This window comes from Epinephelus fuscoguttatus, linkage group LG7 (assembly GCF_011397635.1).
Source record: "Epinephelus fuscoguttatus linkage group LG7, E.fuscoguttatus.final_Chr_v1".
Taxonomy (NCBI): domain Eukaryota; kingdom Metazoa; phylum Chordata; class Actinopteri; order Perciformes; family Serranidae; genus Epinephelus; species Epinephelus fuscoguttatus.
Window position 1 is genome coordinate 3,176,065 of NC_064758.1, and position 17,237 is coordinate 3,193,301.

The 17,237-nt window shown below is 42.8% G+C and overlaps 1 protein-coding gene across 3 annotated transcripts in view; it reads right to left on the reverse strand.

Annotated features, from left to right (window-relative positions):
• Nucleotides 1-17,237, reverse strand: part of LOC125891979 (rho guanine nucleotide exchange factor 10-like protein) — a 180,996-nt gene that overhangs the window by 111,600 nt on the left and 52,159 nt on the right. For all 3 annotated transcript variants that reach the window (XM_049581634.1, XM_049581633.1, XM_049581635.1), the window contains one exon: nt 3,391-3,504. In XM_049581634.1, the coding sequence (XP_049437591.1) occupies nt 3,391-3,504 (114 nt within the window). The remainder of the gene's footprint in view (nt 1-3,390; nt 3,505-17,237) is intronic.

Sequence of the window (17,237 nt, forward strand, 5' to 3'; positions counted from 1 at the left end):
CCTGATCACCTCCTACCCCAGCCCTCCCCCAGCCTCCTCCCCTGCTGACCTGGTGACTCATTATAACAACTGTCTTTCCTTGTCCCTCACCACCCTGGCTCCCCTGAAAACTCGCTCAGTTTCATTCACACACACTGCTCTCTGGTTCACCCCTGACCTCCGCCAGCTCAAAGCCACAGGCCGTCGACTGGAGCGACTGTACAAAAAGACTGGACTCACTGTACACAACCAAATGTATTCGGACCACCTTCACCACTAAAAGAACGCCCTCACCACTGCCAAATCTTCATACTACTCCAACCTCATCACCACTGGTACAGGTAACAACAGAGTCCTCTTCTTCAGTCAGCTACCTACTTCAGCCTCCTAAAACCCTCCCTCCAGACATTTCCACTGATCAGTGCACTGCCTTCCTGGACTTCTTCAGCTCCAAAATGAACACCATTCACCAAAAACTGGCCTCATCTTGTTTCTGTCCAAAACATAGCACTGAAACAGCCCTGGTCAAAATCACCAACGACCTCCTCCATACAGCCGACTCCGGACTACTCACCATTCTCATCCTCCTGGACCTCAGCACAGCATTTGACACCATCTCCCACCCACTACTCCTGGACCACCTGGCTGGCAATGTGGATCACTGGTGTTGCACTCTCCTGGTTCACATCATACCTCACCGACCGTCAACAATTTGTGCAATTAAGGAACCACAAGTCTGGGTGTTTGGGTGTTTGACTGGGTGTCCCCCAGGGGTCAGTCTTGGGTCCACTTCTGTTCATCATCTACCTCCTCCCCCTGGGCACAATCCTCCGTCACCATGGGGTCTATTTTCACTGCTACCCCAACGACACACAGGTCTACATCTCCTCCAAACTAGTGCTGCATGATTTGAGAAAAATGTGCGATTGCGATTTGAGTGGACAATATCGCGATTTGCAGTTGCGATTACGATATAATAAATAAATGGTATCATGAGTCTTCTCGCTTGATTCAGTGTTTCCCCTACATTATATTGGGGGGCACTGACCTGACCTGACCTGACATAGTTATTGTTATGGACAGACAGTGTGTAAATGACCATCAACAGACTGAGCACAGTCAAACACGCTGCTCACACAGCAGCGCAGCACGGCACTGTACACAAAGCGGAGCGAGCCTGTGTTGCGTTCAGGCATTGTCACGTAAATGACGTCATTTCCAGCACGCCATAGTACAACACAGTAGCATGTCAAGTGGGCCGAACCCAAGCAAAATTGCTCAGTTTTTCATTTGTTATTATATAGTTTGTTATGGAGTCCGTGATTTCCCCATGACACTCACAAATGTTTGCGTAACTGTGCTTGGGTGTTGTTTTATGAGCCTCTGGCGCCTTTCAGTTGTCCCTTTGTCTTTAACGTTACACGGCGGCTTGGCTTTCTCTCGCATGCATTCCTCCTACTTTTCTCTGTGCTGTCTCAAGTGCTGATATAAATTGGTTGTGTTGTCGTGGGATGTGGCGACTTTAACTTTTAAACTTTTACACAACACGTCTTTCTGTTAAACGTCGCCATACCTGAATCCAAAGTATTCCCATGTAATAGATGTTGCGTTTTTTTCGCCACCAACTCAGCCTGTTCTTGGTCGTACTCATGCTCTTCTTCAGCATCTATGGTGGTCACTGCTGCACGCCGGCTGCTCACCTGACCATACGTGCTGCACACACCAGGATAGCTTGTGGCGTGATGTCAACAAACTTCACACAATACAGGAGAGGTAGTCACGTACACAGGCACACACGTTAACATTTATTTACATTAAATCGCAAATCACAGCCTTTTATGGAGTTATGTAATCGCACAGCCTGACAATGCGATTGCGATTGCGATTAGATTAATCGTGCAGCACTACTCCAAACCCACCTCTGCCATCCCTCCCACCTCTCTCATCACCTGTCTTGAAGACATCCGGAGCTGGATGAGCAGGAACTTCCTGAAGCTAAACGGCAATAAAACCAAGGCCCTGCTCATCGGCTCCAAATCCACCCTCTCCAAGTCACAACACACCCCAGCTCCACCCATCATCACCGACGGATTCCCTGTACCCTTCTCCTCCCAAGTCAAGAGCCTCGCTGTCTTTCTGGACAGCACCCTCTCATTTGCACCTCATATTCAAAACATCACCTGGACTGCTTTCTTCCACCTCCGCAACATCTCCAGACTCCGCCCATCACTGTCCCAATCCAGCACTGAAATCCTGGTTCACTCATTTGTCACATCCCGCATCAACTACTGCAATGCCCTCCTCACTGGCCTCCCCACCAAACTCATCAACAGACTGCAAATCATTCAGAACACGGCTGCCCGGATCACCGCCTGCACCAAATCATCTGACCACATCACCCCTGTTCTCATCCAGCTTCACTGGCTCCCTGTACAATACCGCATCCACTACAAAAACCTTCTCCTCACCTACAAAGCTCTCCACAATCTAGCCCCCACTTACCTCTGTGACCTCCTTCAGGAATATACCCCCTCCCGCACCCTCCGCTCAACCTCCCCACCTCACGCCTCAGTACCATGGGTGCCCGAGCCTTCAGCTGCTCGGCACCCAGACTCTGGAACTCCCTCCCCCCACACATAAGACAGTCAGACTCCATTACATCATTCAAATCTCAATTCAAAACCATCCATTCATCCATCCATCCATCTTCTAACCGCTTCATCCTCTTGAGGGTCGCGGGGGGGCTGGAGCCTATACCAGCTGACATTGGGTGAGAGGCAGGGTACACCCTGGACAGGTTGCCAGACTATCACAGGGACACATAGAGACGGACAACCGTTCGCACTCACATTCACACCTACGGACAATTTAGAGTTATCAATTAACCTAGTCCCCAATCTGCATGTCTTTGGACTGTGGGAGGAAGCCGGAGTGCCCGGAGAGAACCCACACTGACACGGGGAGAACATGCAAACTCCACAGAAGGGCTCCCACACCCGGGATCGACCCGGGAACCCTCTTGCTGTGAGGCAACAGTGCTAACCACCACACCACCGTTCCGCCCTCCAACTCAAAACCCACCTGTTCAAACTGGCATATTCACCTAACTGGACACTGTGCACTACACTTGTTTTTATGTTGATGTTTTGTTTTAATGATGTCTTTTATCTTCTACGCTCTGTAAGGTGACCTTGGGTGACTTGAAAGGCACCTCCAAATAAAATGTACTATTATTATTATTATTATTATTATTATTATTATCATTATTATTATTATTATTATTACATACTCGAACTGCGCATATGCGAAGGGGAATATTCAATGCTTAAAGCACCGCCTCTGGCGGTCAGCAGGGATGAAACAGAACACTCAGGGAGCATCTTTATAAAGAGGAAGGGGACAGAGTCCTACCTTAGTGTCACAGCTCTGTCTGATGTTGGCAACATGAGGTACACTGAGACGCACAGCAAACTCCTTCCTGGTAACAGCACAACGCTCCTTCAGCCTCAGCACATCTGCAGGCAACTACAGAACAGAAACAGTGTTGATGATTAAAGGTCCTATGTTGTAATAAGTTTGATTTTTTTTTTTAAAATAAAGCAGGTGTTCTATAAATACTATAAAAGTATCACAACGCTCAATCCACAGGGAAATGCACACTGAAAGGGAAACTTATCTTTGCTCTCTTCAAAGCCAGACTCCAGTATTACATTTTGTTTTTGTTTTTTTCTTTTAAGCAAAAATGCATGTGTTTAGGAAGTCCTGAGCATCCCACTGGATGAATGAGACTTGGATTACACTGCAGGAGTTGTGTGAGAGTTGATAAACTTGTGTTTTGATATAGTTTTGCTGTGTTTAACGTGGCCCTCAATCAATCAATAAATCAATATGTTCACCATTTACTGTGGAGCCTCGGGAGTATGTTTTCTTCACAAATTCAAGGTAACATGACATAACTATATGATTTAAAAATGATCCTTTTTTAAAGACTGAATTCATACCACATGCATATGTTCTAAAAACAATTCACTGTAGTCCACTAAAAACTTTTTTCAAATCTGTTAAAAACTGCCAGAAAATATTAGAAATACACTGTTGATTCCTGAGAGGGAAATGGTGATGCGTTATGTAGTATGTAGTGATGTCATCCGATACAGCATCAAACTGCTGGATTTCTTCCTGTGCAGTTTTATTTCTGTCTGTGGTGTATGATCATTATTATTTCCTTCTGGCTTCTTATTTTATATTATTGCCTTTTTATCATGTTTTCAGGACATGTATCATTGATCATTGACAGTGATCTATTATGGTGTTTCTTACATCATACCTTCCTTACATCATATTATTGTTGTTATGCCTGTTGCTGAAGGTGATCCTTTTTGAGTCCTATAAAGTTTTAACTTTATCCCTACTGTGATGTCCTTTTGTAAGTTATGAGTTAAACTCCTTATGAATATTCCAACCATATAAACTCTATTAGTTAGTTGTCTGTCCACATGTTGTTTATTGCCTTTGTCATATTTTTCATTTTCTGCCACTTAATGTGCAGGTTTGTCACAGTATCAATTCCTATTTGAATCCACTGTTGTTTCTTTCTTTTTATTTTGGATTGAACTCTTTTTCTTGTTATGGGATATGTGAGTTACTCATGGTATACATTTACCTCATTTTCATTTGTAACTTTTTTCAATGTTCTTGTCTAGTGGGTTATGCCAGTATATCATGTGACCTGTGTCACGTGACCTCTACATGATTTCTTAAATTGCACACCTGTTACCAAAGCATTTTATACCCTGATGAAGACTCTCCAGTCGAAACGCATTGGTTTATCCATGCATTAATATAGAATTTCACTGACAGTCAGCGTGCCTTGGATGTTTTTGTGGACTGCTTGTCTGTACCATGGACTTTTACACTGAGTGAGCTGGCCAGTTGTCGTTTTTTATCTTTATGTGATACATTACAGTTGCTCTGATGTATAGTACAGAGCAGTGGTTCCTAACTGCTAGGTTGTGGTCCAAAATTGGGTTGTGGGTCCATTCTGAATGGACCTCAAGCGACTTGCGAACATGTCAAGTTTGTAAAAAACACAATTTATTTAGAAGTACAGTGAATTTCCTGCACGGATCTTTTATTTTGATGTGCCGCTTCCTGCTGTGGAGTGAGTGACTAATGGACAGCTACTTGATAGAGACAACAAACTCACTCGGTGACGTGGCCAAACGTAAGTATGACGCTGAAAAACCTAAGTATTATGCTGAATACACGAAACTGTATGGACTTTGAACAAATGACTTCTGGAGCCTGTGGCTGGACCACTGAGATAAAGAATTATGAGAAAATAGAAATAAGATATATGAAAATAAGAAGTATGTAAAAAATATAAAAATATGTGCCTTATGAAACATTGCAATGTATAAAACTAGTTTGTAAAGTTCTTAAAATATAAAAATGCTCTCTCTCTGTCTCTCAATAAAATATATAAGAAAGAAAGATAGAAAATATGTAAAATATGTCAGTATGTTTGTTCTGCCCTCCAGGCAGTGTTCCTTATGTTTAATTGTTTGGGGCCACCTTCTGGTGAGATGTTGTGTTTATATAGAGAAACAGGAAATGAGAGAAACAGGAAATGAGACGCAGCTAGTAGCCTATGCTAAAACACGTTAGCAGCCAAGCATGGTGTAGCCTACATCATCCGTTGTAATCATCTGATTCTGCCATTGCCAGTATTGCCTGTAAGTATTAGACTCATTATTTACAAGTCTATCTTTCTGTTTCAAGAAGAATTTGTTGCAGATGCGATTTAGTTTATGTAAATATTAGATGATTTCAAGTACTTAGCTGTTGTACTAGTTATTTCTTTTAGTGATCCCTTGCATTATATAATTACTTTAGTAATGCTAACACAATCTGTATTTTGTTATTATTGCAGTTTTACACCTTGATGTATCAGCATGCCTCAAGTCTAAAGTAAAGTGGAGCTCAGTAAGCTACATCCCGACTCTCGTGCTGATTATTTGGGAGTTTGGCTGGCTGTCAACTTATGGTTAAAGAAGACACCAGTAATTGGACAGTACAGTAAAAAGGCAAGTGATAGGATGGCACAGCGTCAACCATTGCAACAGATCAAACACACCATATGAGAATTGCATTATGTCAGCTAAAGAGAACGAAGAGAAGAATAGAGCCTCTGACCATTCTGGCGTAACTAGCACATCTGCATCCTCAGCTACCGCAGCAGCAAGGGCCCAAGCAAAGGCAGAGGCAGCACGTGTATGTACGTCATTTGCAGACAGAGAAATCAAGCTGAAATTAGAGCTAGCTGAGAGAGAGGCAAGACAAAAATGGAAGAGGCACAGAAAGCTTTCGAAAAAACAAGACTAGAGACTGAATTGGAAGCTTTGGCTATCCAGAGAGAGACAGCTGCTGCCATAGTATAGGCAGACATCTTAGAGGCAGCTGAAGAGCAGGCTAACCCACCTGGCAGCAAGGACAGTCAGAGTCCTTTAGAGGAAGAGATTGAAAACTGCACATCTGCATATGTAAAACAACAAAATGACCTACTTAATAGCTCTCTTCATGAAAAACGTACACCTCCACCCATCGAACAAGAGCACAACCTAGTCACATGGGGGACTGCATACGGGTTTTCTTCAGATGAACCCTCATCTCAGCAGCCTATCAAATCTGAGCCTGCCCAGCTTTATAACCCAAGGTCTTCCAAACCGTCTCATCACTTCAAAAAGGTCTCGCCACACCTTGAGCCACCGATCCAAAGTATGAACCCTTCAGCTCAACCATTTACTCCTCATCACACCACGCCAGCTGACCCCGTGCTAAACCCTGCCATGACAGTACTAGGTACTAGGTACTAGACTAGGTACTTACCCCGAGAGCTTTAGGGTGTGGCAGTCATCCTTCCTCAACGCAAGCAACGGCCTAAACATTTCAGCCAGTGAGGAATTGGATCTCTTGACCAAATGGCTAGGCAAAGAGTCATCCCAACACGTCAAGAGAATTCGACAAGTGCACGTCAACCATCCTAAGGCAGCACTCAGAAAATCATGGGAGAGATTAATGGAGTGTTATGCTGCACTGGAAGTGATCACACATTTCCGTGGATCTCCAATAAAGACTACATCAAACTCAGAGAGCTTGGAGATCTTCTCATGGAGCTTCTGTCTGCAAAGGAGGATGGATATCTGCCTGGGCTAGCCTTCCTGGACACTGCTTGTGGGATTAATCCTGTAATAGAAAAACTCCCACATGCACTTCAGGAGAAATGGATAACGAGAGGTTCCAAGTTCAAAGAGGAACTTCACTGCTTTCCCCTGTTCCCCTTCTTTGTCGAGTTTATCCGCCATGAAGCAGGCACCAGGAACGACCCAAGCTTCGCTATCCACAGTAACAACAGCCCCCCTGTAAGAGAGAAATATCGCCAGGGGAGAACCGCAGTGTCAGTCCATAAGACGGACATCTCCACCAACGGTGAACAAGACACGACCATCTCTCCAAAGCAAGATGAGAATCCAGGAAAGAGCTACCCTATCTATCACAAACCTCACCCGTTAAGGAAGTATCATGGATTCAGAACGAAAGCAATTGATGAGAAGAAGACCTTCCTCCATGACAACAAGATATGCTACAGGTGTTGTGCATCCATCTCTCATGTAGCCAGAGACTGTAAAGCCCCTGTAAAATGCAGTGACAGTGTGACAGTAACTGTCATATCACGGCAGTGCATCCTGGTCCGGCACCTCAGGCGGCTCAAGCTCCTACCCCGGCACAAGAGCACGACGAGGAGGGAGACAATCTTCAGCCTGACTCTGCACCTACCGTCACCTCAAAGTGCACTGAGGTTTGCGGTGAAGGACGGCCATTAATGTCTTGCTCTAAGATATGTCTGGTTCGAGTGTTTCCCCAAAGGCAGAGAGACAAGGCAATCAAGACATACGCGGTACTCGACAACCAGAGCAACTGCTCTTTAGCAAGGCCAGAATTCTTCGAGCTATTTAATGTCAAGAGCCACATCTCTCCATACTCATTACGAACATGCGCTGGAGTCATTGACATGTCTGGCAGGAAGGCGGAGGGGTTCCAGATTGAGCCTGTTAAGGGAGGAGTTACACTTGCCTTATCATCACTGATTGAGTGCAATCAAATTCCAATGAACAGAGCAATAATACCGACCCCCAGAGCAGCTCTCTTCTATCCACATCTGAAGAAGGTGGCAGGTCACATTCGGAGCTGGATCAAAACGCCCAAATCCTTCTTTTGTTTGGGAGAGACATCATCAGAGTGCATAGGTGAGACAGCAGGTCAACGGCCCTTATGATGGCCCCTTTGCGCAGAGGTTGGATTTAGGCTGGGTTGTGGTCAGAAAATTGTGCCTTAGCAATGCCCACAAACCAAGTGTGAGTGCCTACAAAACCCAAGTCTTAGAGAACAGACGTCCTTCCTACCTGATACCCTGCGACAGCTACATGAACCTGAAAGAGAAGGTGTGCTACGGTGGGGAGCAGCGTGATAGACCCATTAGCACCCACAATGCCAAGCTGGAGAAGATGACCAAGCATAACATGGGTTGCAACATGTTCGAAACAACTGCGAACGACAGTAAGCTTGCCCTGTCCATCGAAGACGTCGCCTTTCTAAAAATCATGGACTCCGAAGTGTACAGGGATAAGGAGAAAAACTGGGTTGCTCCGGTGCCCTTCAAGGTGCCACGAAAGCGGCTCCCTAACAACCGCAGGCAAGCAGTCAATTGCCTCACCTCACTGCTTCGAACCCTCAACAAGAAACCTGTGATGAAACAGCAATTCATAGCCTTCATGGGAAAGGTTTTTGAGGCCAACCACACAGAACTAGCACCCCCTCCGGCGGAAGATGAGGATTGTTGGTACCTGCCAATGTTTGGAGTCTACCACCCTCAAAAACCTGACCGGATAACGTGGGACTCACTGCTCAGAGCCATTGCCTTCCTTATTCACATCACTTGTTCACACAAGTCTCCAGACAATGGAAAAGGATGTAGAGGGTGGCATCAGTGCAACCAACCTCGCACCCCTGACAAGCTCTCTCAAGCTATGGACGTCATCATAAAGGCAGTTCAAAGGGTGGCTTTCCCTGTGGAATTCTCTGCCCTCTCCGATAGCCCCTCCCAAAGAGTAGTTCACTCTTTAAACTCCATCCTGTGCTAGAGGCACACCTCCTACGGACTGGGGGGCGACTCAAACATGCACCACTGGAACATGCCAAGAAGAACCCCCTAGTTTTACCAAAACACAGCTACATCTCTACTCTGTTGGTGCGCTGCCACCACCATGCGCAGGTAAAACATCAAGGACGTCATTTCACAGAAGGGGCCGTCAGCATGCACCACTGGAACATGCCAAGAAGAACCCCCTAGTTTTACCTAAACACAGCTATGTCTCTACTCTGGCGGTGTGCCACCACCATGCGCAGGTCAAAACATCAAGGACGTCATTTCACAGAAGGGGCCATCAGGTCCACCGGCCATTGGATACAAAAGGCTTATTGGCTCAATCCTACACAAGTGCATCTCCTGTCAACAGCTCCATGGCAAGATGTAGGTGCAAACCATGGCAAACTTGCCACCCAAACGCCTCAGCATGTCTCCATCGTTCACCTACGTGGGCTTGGACGTCTTCGGCCCTTGGCAAGTTACCACAAGGCGCACAAGAAGTGGGCTTGTTAAGAGCAAGCACTTGGCAATTCTTTTTACCTGCATGAGCACCAGAGCGATGCGCATCAAGGTAATCGAGTCCATAGATTCTTCCAGTTGCATCAATGCTCTGAGGCGGTACTTCGCAATCCATGGACCGGCGAAGCAACTGAGGTCAGATCGTGGAACCAATTTCGTGGGCACTACCAATGAGCTTGGGCTGACCAAACAGGGAGGATCCAGTGTCCTGAGATACCTGAGTGAGCAGGGGCGTTCCTGAGAGTTCGATCCTCCTCATTCATCACACATGGGAGGCTCCTGGGAGCGAATGATTGGAGTAGCTCGCAGGATACTTGACTCCATGCTGCTGCAACAACACATCCGCCTCTCCCAAGAGGTCCTGTGCACTCTCATGTCTGAGGTATCTGCTATAATAAATGCCAGACCCCTGGTTCCAGTCTCTTCTGACCCAGATAACCCCTACATCCTGACACCTGCAGTGCTTTATACACAAAAGGTTGGTGCTCCACCTGGAGAGTTCTCGAACAGGACCTCCACCGAAGCCAATGGAAACAGGTGCAAGCTGTTGCCAACGCGTTTTGGTCCAGATGGAGACAGGAGTATCTCCCTAATCTTCAGTCTTCAGTGCAAGTGGAACAAGCATCATCGTAACCTACAGAAAGGAGATGTAGTGCTACTAAAAGACAGCCAAATCACAAGGAACGAGTGGCCTATGGCGCTCGTAACATCCACCTTTCCAAGCCAGGATGGAAAGGTGCGGAAGGTCAAAGTGAAGATCTCATCTCAAGGAAATCCAAAGACATTCCTGCATCCCATCTCAGAAGTCATTCCTTCTGTTGCCTAAAGAGGACTGAACATTGAGCTCATAGATAAGTTATCATTATAGATTTATAGTTAGTTATAGATAATCTGTATCTTTAATAGTGGCATCACAGACACCAGGCGGAGAGTGTTCTGCCCTCCAGGCAGTGTTCCTTATGTTTAATTGTTTGACGCCACCTTCTGGCGCGATATTGTGTTTACATAGAGAAACAGGAAATGAGAGAAACAGGAAATGAGACGCAGCTAGTAGCCTATGCTAAAACATGTGAGCAGCCAAGCATGGTGTAGCCTACATCATCCGTTGTAATCCTCTGATTCTGCCATTGCCAGCATTGCCTTTAAGTATTAGACTTATTATTTACAAGTTTGTCTTTCACGGAGAATTTGTTGCAGATGCGATCTAGTTTATTTAAATATTAGATGATTTCAAGTACTTAGCTGTTGTACTATCTATTTCTTTTAGTGATTCCTTGCACTATATAGTTACTTTAGTAAGCCTAATGCAATCTGTATTTTGTTATTATTGCAGTTTTACACCTTGATGTATCAGCATGCCTCAAGTCTAAAGTAAAGTGGAGCTCAGTAAGCTACATCCTGACTCTCGTGCTGATTATTTGGGAGTTTGGCTGGCTGTCAACTTATGGTTAAAGAAGACACCAGTAGTTAGACAGTACAATGTTAAATATAGAATCAATCCTCCATAAAGCAGCATCCCCTCCTTGAACTCTAGACACAACCCTGTTCCATATGTGCTTACTTACAGTCAGCATTTATACAACAAATGATAGCAGGTCTTCTCTAATACATTTATGCCCACTGCTGGCTTTAGAATACACAGTCACACAAGAACTTTGCCAAACTTATCATACTACAATTAAAAATCAGGTGAAATCTAATTAAATTTAAGTCACCAAGACTCAGAAGCTGCCGAGTTTGTTGAATCAACACTCAGTGTCAACTTTTAGGTGGTTGACAGTTTTCAGACTTGATCAGAGTGACATGATTCAAAACCCAGCTCTAGTTACTGCCATTATTTACTTAGAGCCTGAGAAGACAAAGACACATACCTTGTGTATCTGTGAATCTCTTACATTCAGTGAAAATATTCCTCCTCCTCCTGTTCATAAAAACATACAGCTTTTCCAAGGCTCTGCATTAACTTTATACCATCTGCACACTCAAAGTTACACTGCGTCCTTTTCAAAACACTCATATATGAGCAGAGTGGGGAAAGTCCAACACAGGAGTAATACATGGTGACAGAAAGAGAACACAGAAGTGCTGACAGAGCGAGGGGTAGCCAGAAATAATTCACTTCCTCTTTCCATCAAACCAGGTTTCTTTCACACTGTACATGTATATTATAAAGTGGCAGCGGCTCATCCCTGCTAAGATAATTCTGGGGTTGAACCAATATGAATGTTTTCAGGTCAGTATCCACAGACTTACGGGCTGTTTAGTCACAGCATTCAGTACTTTTAAATTCAACAAGTGTAAATGAAAAGAAAAAAAAAACCAAAAAAAAAAAACAACGGACTCTGGAACAGTAAGATCCAGCTGGAGGCCTCACCTAATCTTAGAGCAATATTTCTGAATATTCTTCTCCATTAATTGATTAATTAATGATTATGAAACAAGCAGTAATGAACCTGCAGACTTATTACCAACCCTGTAGTTCCTCTTAGTGTTTTACCATCTTTCAGTTCATTGTTTTGGTTTACGGGCCACATTTTACTGCTTTGGTCTTGAGTTTCAGCAGTAAACAGCAGACAGACAGTTAGAGAGGAGCTGGTGAACACAGTAGAGCATTTAGCAGCTTAAGAGACAGATTTTCTTCTCAGGAGTTGGTGGAGACTAAAAACAGAGCTTAAAGGAAAGTGAACATTGTAATAATATTTATCAGATGGATAAACATGACAACAAATGAATGATCCTGTTGCTTTTAAACTGCTGAATGTGTTTGCAACTGTTTACTAACCACAGCCATGTTAACATATTAAGTTGATATGTCAGTGTTGGGTTGACAGTGTTGTTCTGCTGCCCCCACTTAGCCAAAAATAATAATAATAATAATAAAATAAAATAAAATAATAATAATAATAATAATAACAATAATAATAACAATGCTTTAAATCTTAAAGATTTTTATAAATTAGTTTTTCAATTGTATTCTTTTGTCATGTTTATAATTTGTTTTATAATCCACTGTATGAATTATAATGACCTTAAAAAAAAACAATATCTGCTTTAGTTAGTATGTATTAGGGGTGGAAATCACTAGAGGATCCTTGAAACCATATTATCACAATCCTTAAGTCACGATATACAATATTATTGCAATTTTAAATATGTTGCAAAATGCTGAGCATTGTGATAACATATGTGATTTATTACCCTTTTCACCTGTAAATAATGTTCCCAAAGGGAAACTTTGCCAACATTTGTTTTATCTATTAAAAAAAAGTTCAGTCTGTTTATCTCACTTCAGCCTTTTCTTTTGCAGCAAAATGTATCATATGGTGTGAAAAAGCAATTGATTATATTATTCTAGTAGGCTACTTAAAGTTTTATTTCTATTTGTAATATTGATAATTTACATAATAAAAAAAATGATACTTGGCACTGTGTGACAATACGATATTGCCACATAAAAATATAGTGACACTACGCTGTAAGGATTTTGTCCCCCACCCCTAGTATCTATTATCTCATTGTCTTTTATCTGAAAAGCATTTTACAAACCTGTAGCTAAAAAGAATATTATATATTGATCACATAAAAATCTAAACGTATGCCCAGTAATGTCATCATATTTAGCATAAATAAATAAAACAAGCACAAAACCTATTCAGGCTGAACACACCACAAGACAGAACCCAAACACTCACCCCAAAGTTGCTGCAGCGTGGGATGGCTGTAGCTTACAACAACCTAACAACAACCTAAGCCTCAATCAATAGTTTCAATGATCAGTTTCATTTAGCTTCAGCTGAACTTACTTAAACCAAACATTTCTAAAATCTCAACTTTTTATTGATGTCAGAAACGATACAGAAATAAAACTCAAATGAAGAGCTGGGTGAAAAAAATGACAACAAAACAGAATAATGACATCCTGAAATGATAGAGAAAGTAAAACTAACAGATGAGCAAACATCCTGCATGTGTGCAACAACACTGCAGAATTTCCAGCATGGCACTGAAATGAAAAACAGGCATCAATTTTTTTCACACATGATTGATATAGCCTAGGTGTACGATGCATACATATAATAATACTGAATCACATCTTAAAAGAGAAACCTGTGGTGTTTCACATGGTTTGGTACTGGGACCTAAGTTATGCATACTTTATCTGAATTATATTGGTGTGGTATCTAATATGTTGAAATTTGTAACATTTGCTGATGATACAAATTTATTTTGTTCAGGTGAGGACATGAAAGAGCTATTAAAAACAGTAGAAAGGGAATTGATCATGTGGAAAAAATGGTTTGCTGTTAATAAGTTATCACTGAATGAAAATAAAACAAAATTGATGGTGTTCAGTGCTAAAAGGGCTAATTATAGATCATAAACTATGTTGGAAGCCACATATAGAACATGTTAAATGGAAATTATCTAAATCTATTGCTGTTGTTTATAAAACAAGGGGGTTGTTTGTATGTATTGTTCTGTTCACGTGTGTTGGGACCTCAGCCACGTGTTTTAAACAATAGAGATGCCTTCACCAAACCAACCAGTCTGGAAACAAAGGAAATGCGCCAGGTCTCCATCGGTCCAGTAACTGTCAAAGGTGTAAATCACTTCCAAAATTCAAACTCTTGCTCCCTATTGACAGATCCAGGTGGAATTCCCTCTGACGACACCAAGACTGAGACCGCCGCCCTCTGACGCCCCTCGCAATCCCGTGTGACGAGCTGCTGGAAGGAAGCCAAAATCTTTCTGTGCGCAAGTTACTGATAGGGAGCACTTCAAACGTTTGAATTCAACCCACCTAGGCTGCCCTTTTTCTTCGCTGGACAAGGAAAAACTCCTTTTTCTTTCTGTTTTGACACTCCACAGAAAACCAGAGGCCGCGCAACCCTGCTGATACTCAATATCTGCAGAGGTTGGAGAAAACCCCCTTTCTCCACAAGAAAACTGAACCACTGAACCACTGAGGCCCAGCTTCTTCAAACTAGTCGACCCCGCCGATCCCTCTTCTGCCACGCCGCAGACAGCCCCTTCCGCGCACTCATCGCAGAGCAACAGACTGGACACACACGGTCGCGCCAAGCGACCCAAGTAAGAGAGCTTTAAGCTAGGTACACGACCTAACGCATTGATAGATTGACACTGACCAGAAGTCATTCATTCCAATGGAGGTGAAAATGACGGATAGTAACGGACTAGCGCGCAGCACGGCAGCAGTTCCGTTGACCATCGGACCATGGAGGCATTGGATTTTTCCTACTCAGGCGTTGACAACATGGGAGAAACGGAGCGCTATGGTGCCGGAAGTACGAAATAAATTGCATTCGCAGTTGTAAACAAACAATATCTCATTTATTTATGCAAAAGAAAAATAAGCAGAAGCTTTGTTTTCCACTATTAAAAGTGACTGTTGACCATAGGTCGATTTCTATGCGGTTGATAATTAATCTATATTTTCGAATTTTGCGCTCATTTCCATAGCCCATTTAACGCCTATATATCAGCTCTTTCAATAGTACACTACTCAACTCGTCTCAGTTCAGTTGGTACAGTGATATGGGCTGAAATATGTGCCACCAGAAACTGAATTTGAATCATATAATCATATAAATAATTGCATTGAAAAACTGAATCTGAATAGTATAATATGAAATTGAATATATTTCTATATATCTTCACATTCAGTTCTCACAATTCAATTTCAATTTACTGTGACAGACATCCGGGTAGTTTAAGGATGAAGGAAAAGCAATCGAGCGCAGATACACAGGACTCCTCTTCGGCCAATCAGCACCTACGATTTTGAGTACGTAGGAAGAAGTGCTCGCCTTGATCCATAGACCATAGACAATAGGCTTGTTCGAGATGAACTGCGCCTCGCCTGAAAAGTAGACGAGAGCAGGCAGCCGCGGGAGGGGAGGGGCAGTCAAGTCGGGCAGTTTCCCGACAGTTTCCAGCAGCCTTCAGTCCGTACAGGAAGTCACAGACACACTTACATCCTGTCTGGAATGATGCCAATTCATTAAAAAAGTGATCAGACCCATATAGGCTATCAGTTTGCTCTCAGTCTCCAGTTGTTTTAATGATGATAGATTATTTTTTTAAAATGCTTCACGGGTGATCTGTAGTTTATGTTCATGGTTTATCCTCCATTTGATATCAATCAATCAATTCAATTCAATTTTATTTATAAAGCCCAATATCACAAATCACAATTTGCCTCACAGGGCTTTACAGCATACGACATCCCTCTGTCCTTAGGACCCTCACAGCGGATAAGGGAAAACTCCCCAAAAAAACCCTTTAACAGGGGAAAAAAAACGGTAGAAACCTCAGGAAGAGCAACTGAGGAGGGATCCCTCTTCCAGGACGGACAGACGTGCAATAGATGTCGTACAGAACAGATCAGCAATTCTGAATGAATTCTCCTGTAAATCAGCAACCTATCAGTTTGACCTGTTCCCTCAACTACACAGGCTGAATAAACTGTGTTTGACTATAAGGTTAATATTTTCAGAGAAAAAAAAATACAAGACAACAGCTTTCATTTAGGCTCAGTCAGATACAGTTAGGGCTTCACATCTGATGTTATTTTAAGAATCCTCACATCCCACTGACCACAAGTCTCTGTGTTGCTAAATACTTCAATAATTAAACTATTTTTGTTCTTCCTGGATATTTATTTGGACTACGTACCAGGAGGGTTAGAGCGCAGTGGTAACTTTGAATGACAATAGACAAGAGCAGACACCCAAAACACAGTTCTGCCAGTGCTTTTACACTCTCACAACTGTCATGTAATGATAAAACAATATGTAGATCATAAAATATATAACATAATGAATAAAAAAATAAACTATTAAAAATAAATTAAAATGTAATTAAAAATAAGATAATTTTTAAAAAAAAAAAAACACAACAGTAAAGCCAAAATCAAACTAATAAAAACAAAACTATACTAAAATGAAACTGAGGCATTAAAAAAAAAGATTGTACATGCATATGTGATTGCCCTCCCATCCCCACCCTGCTCTGTTTCCAATTGGCTAGCAAATTGACAGCCAACTAAGGTCAACTGACAACGGCCATATAAGGAGTGCATCCAAGAGAAGGAGAGGGATATACCCAGACAGACACAGAGACAGAGCAAGAGAGAGTAAATTAGGAAATAATAGCATGCCCCTTCGTTGAGGATCCTGTTGATGAGGAGGCCCACATTGTGCAGAGGGCCTTCCAACCACCACCAGCCCCAAGGGTCTTCCAGGATAGGACCAACCCATTGATACAGATGGACTCCTGTCTGTGGGAGAGATACTGGTTCAGCAGGCAAAGCATATGTATGCAGTTTGCTGGAACCACACATTATAAAGATCACACGCTGCAGCCAGTCTCTGACCACTGTGCAGTTAGTCTGTATTGCACTGAGGTTCTTTGCTAGCGGTACATTCCTGTATAGTGCTAGTGATGCTGAGAGGCTAAGTAAGGCAACTGTTTGCAGAGAGGTAAAAAGGATGTATTTTCTGTTCAATTTTTA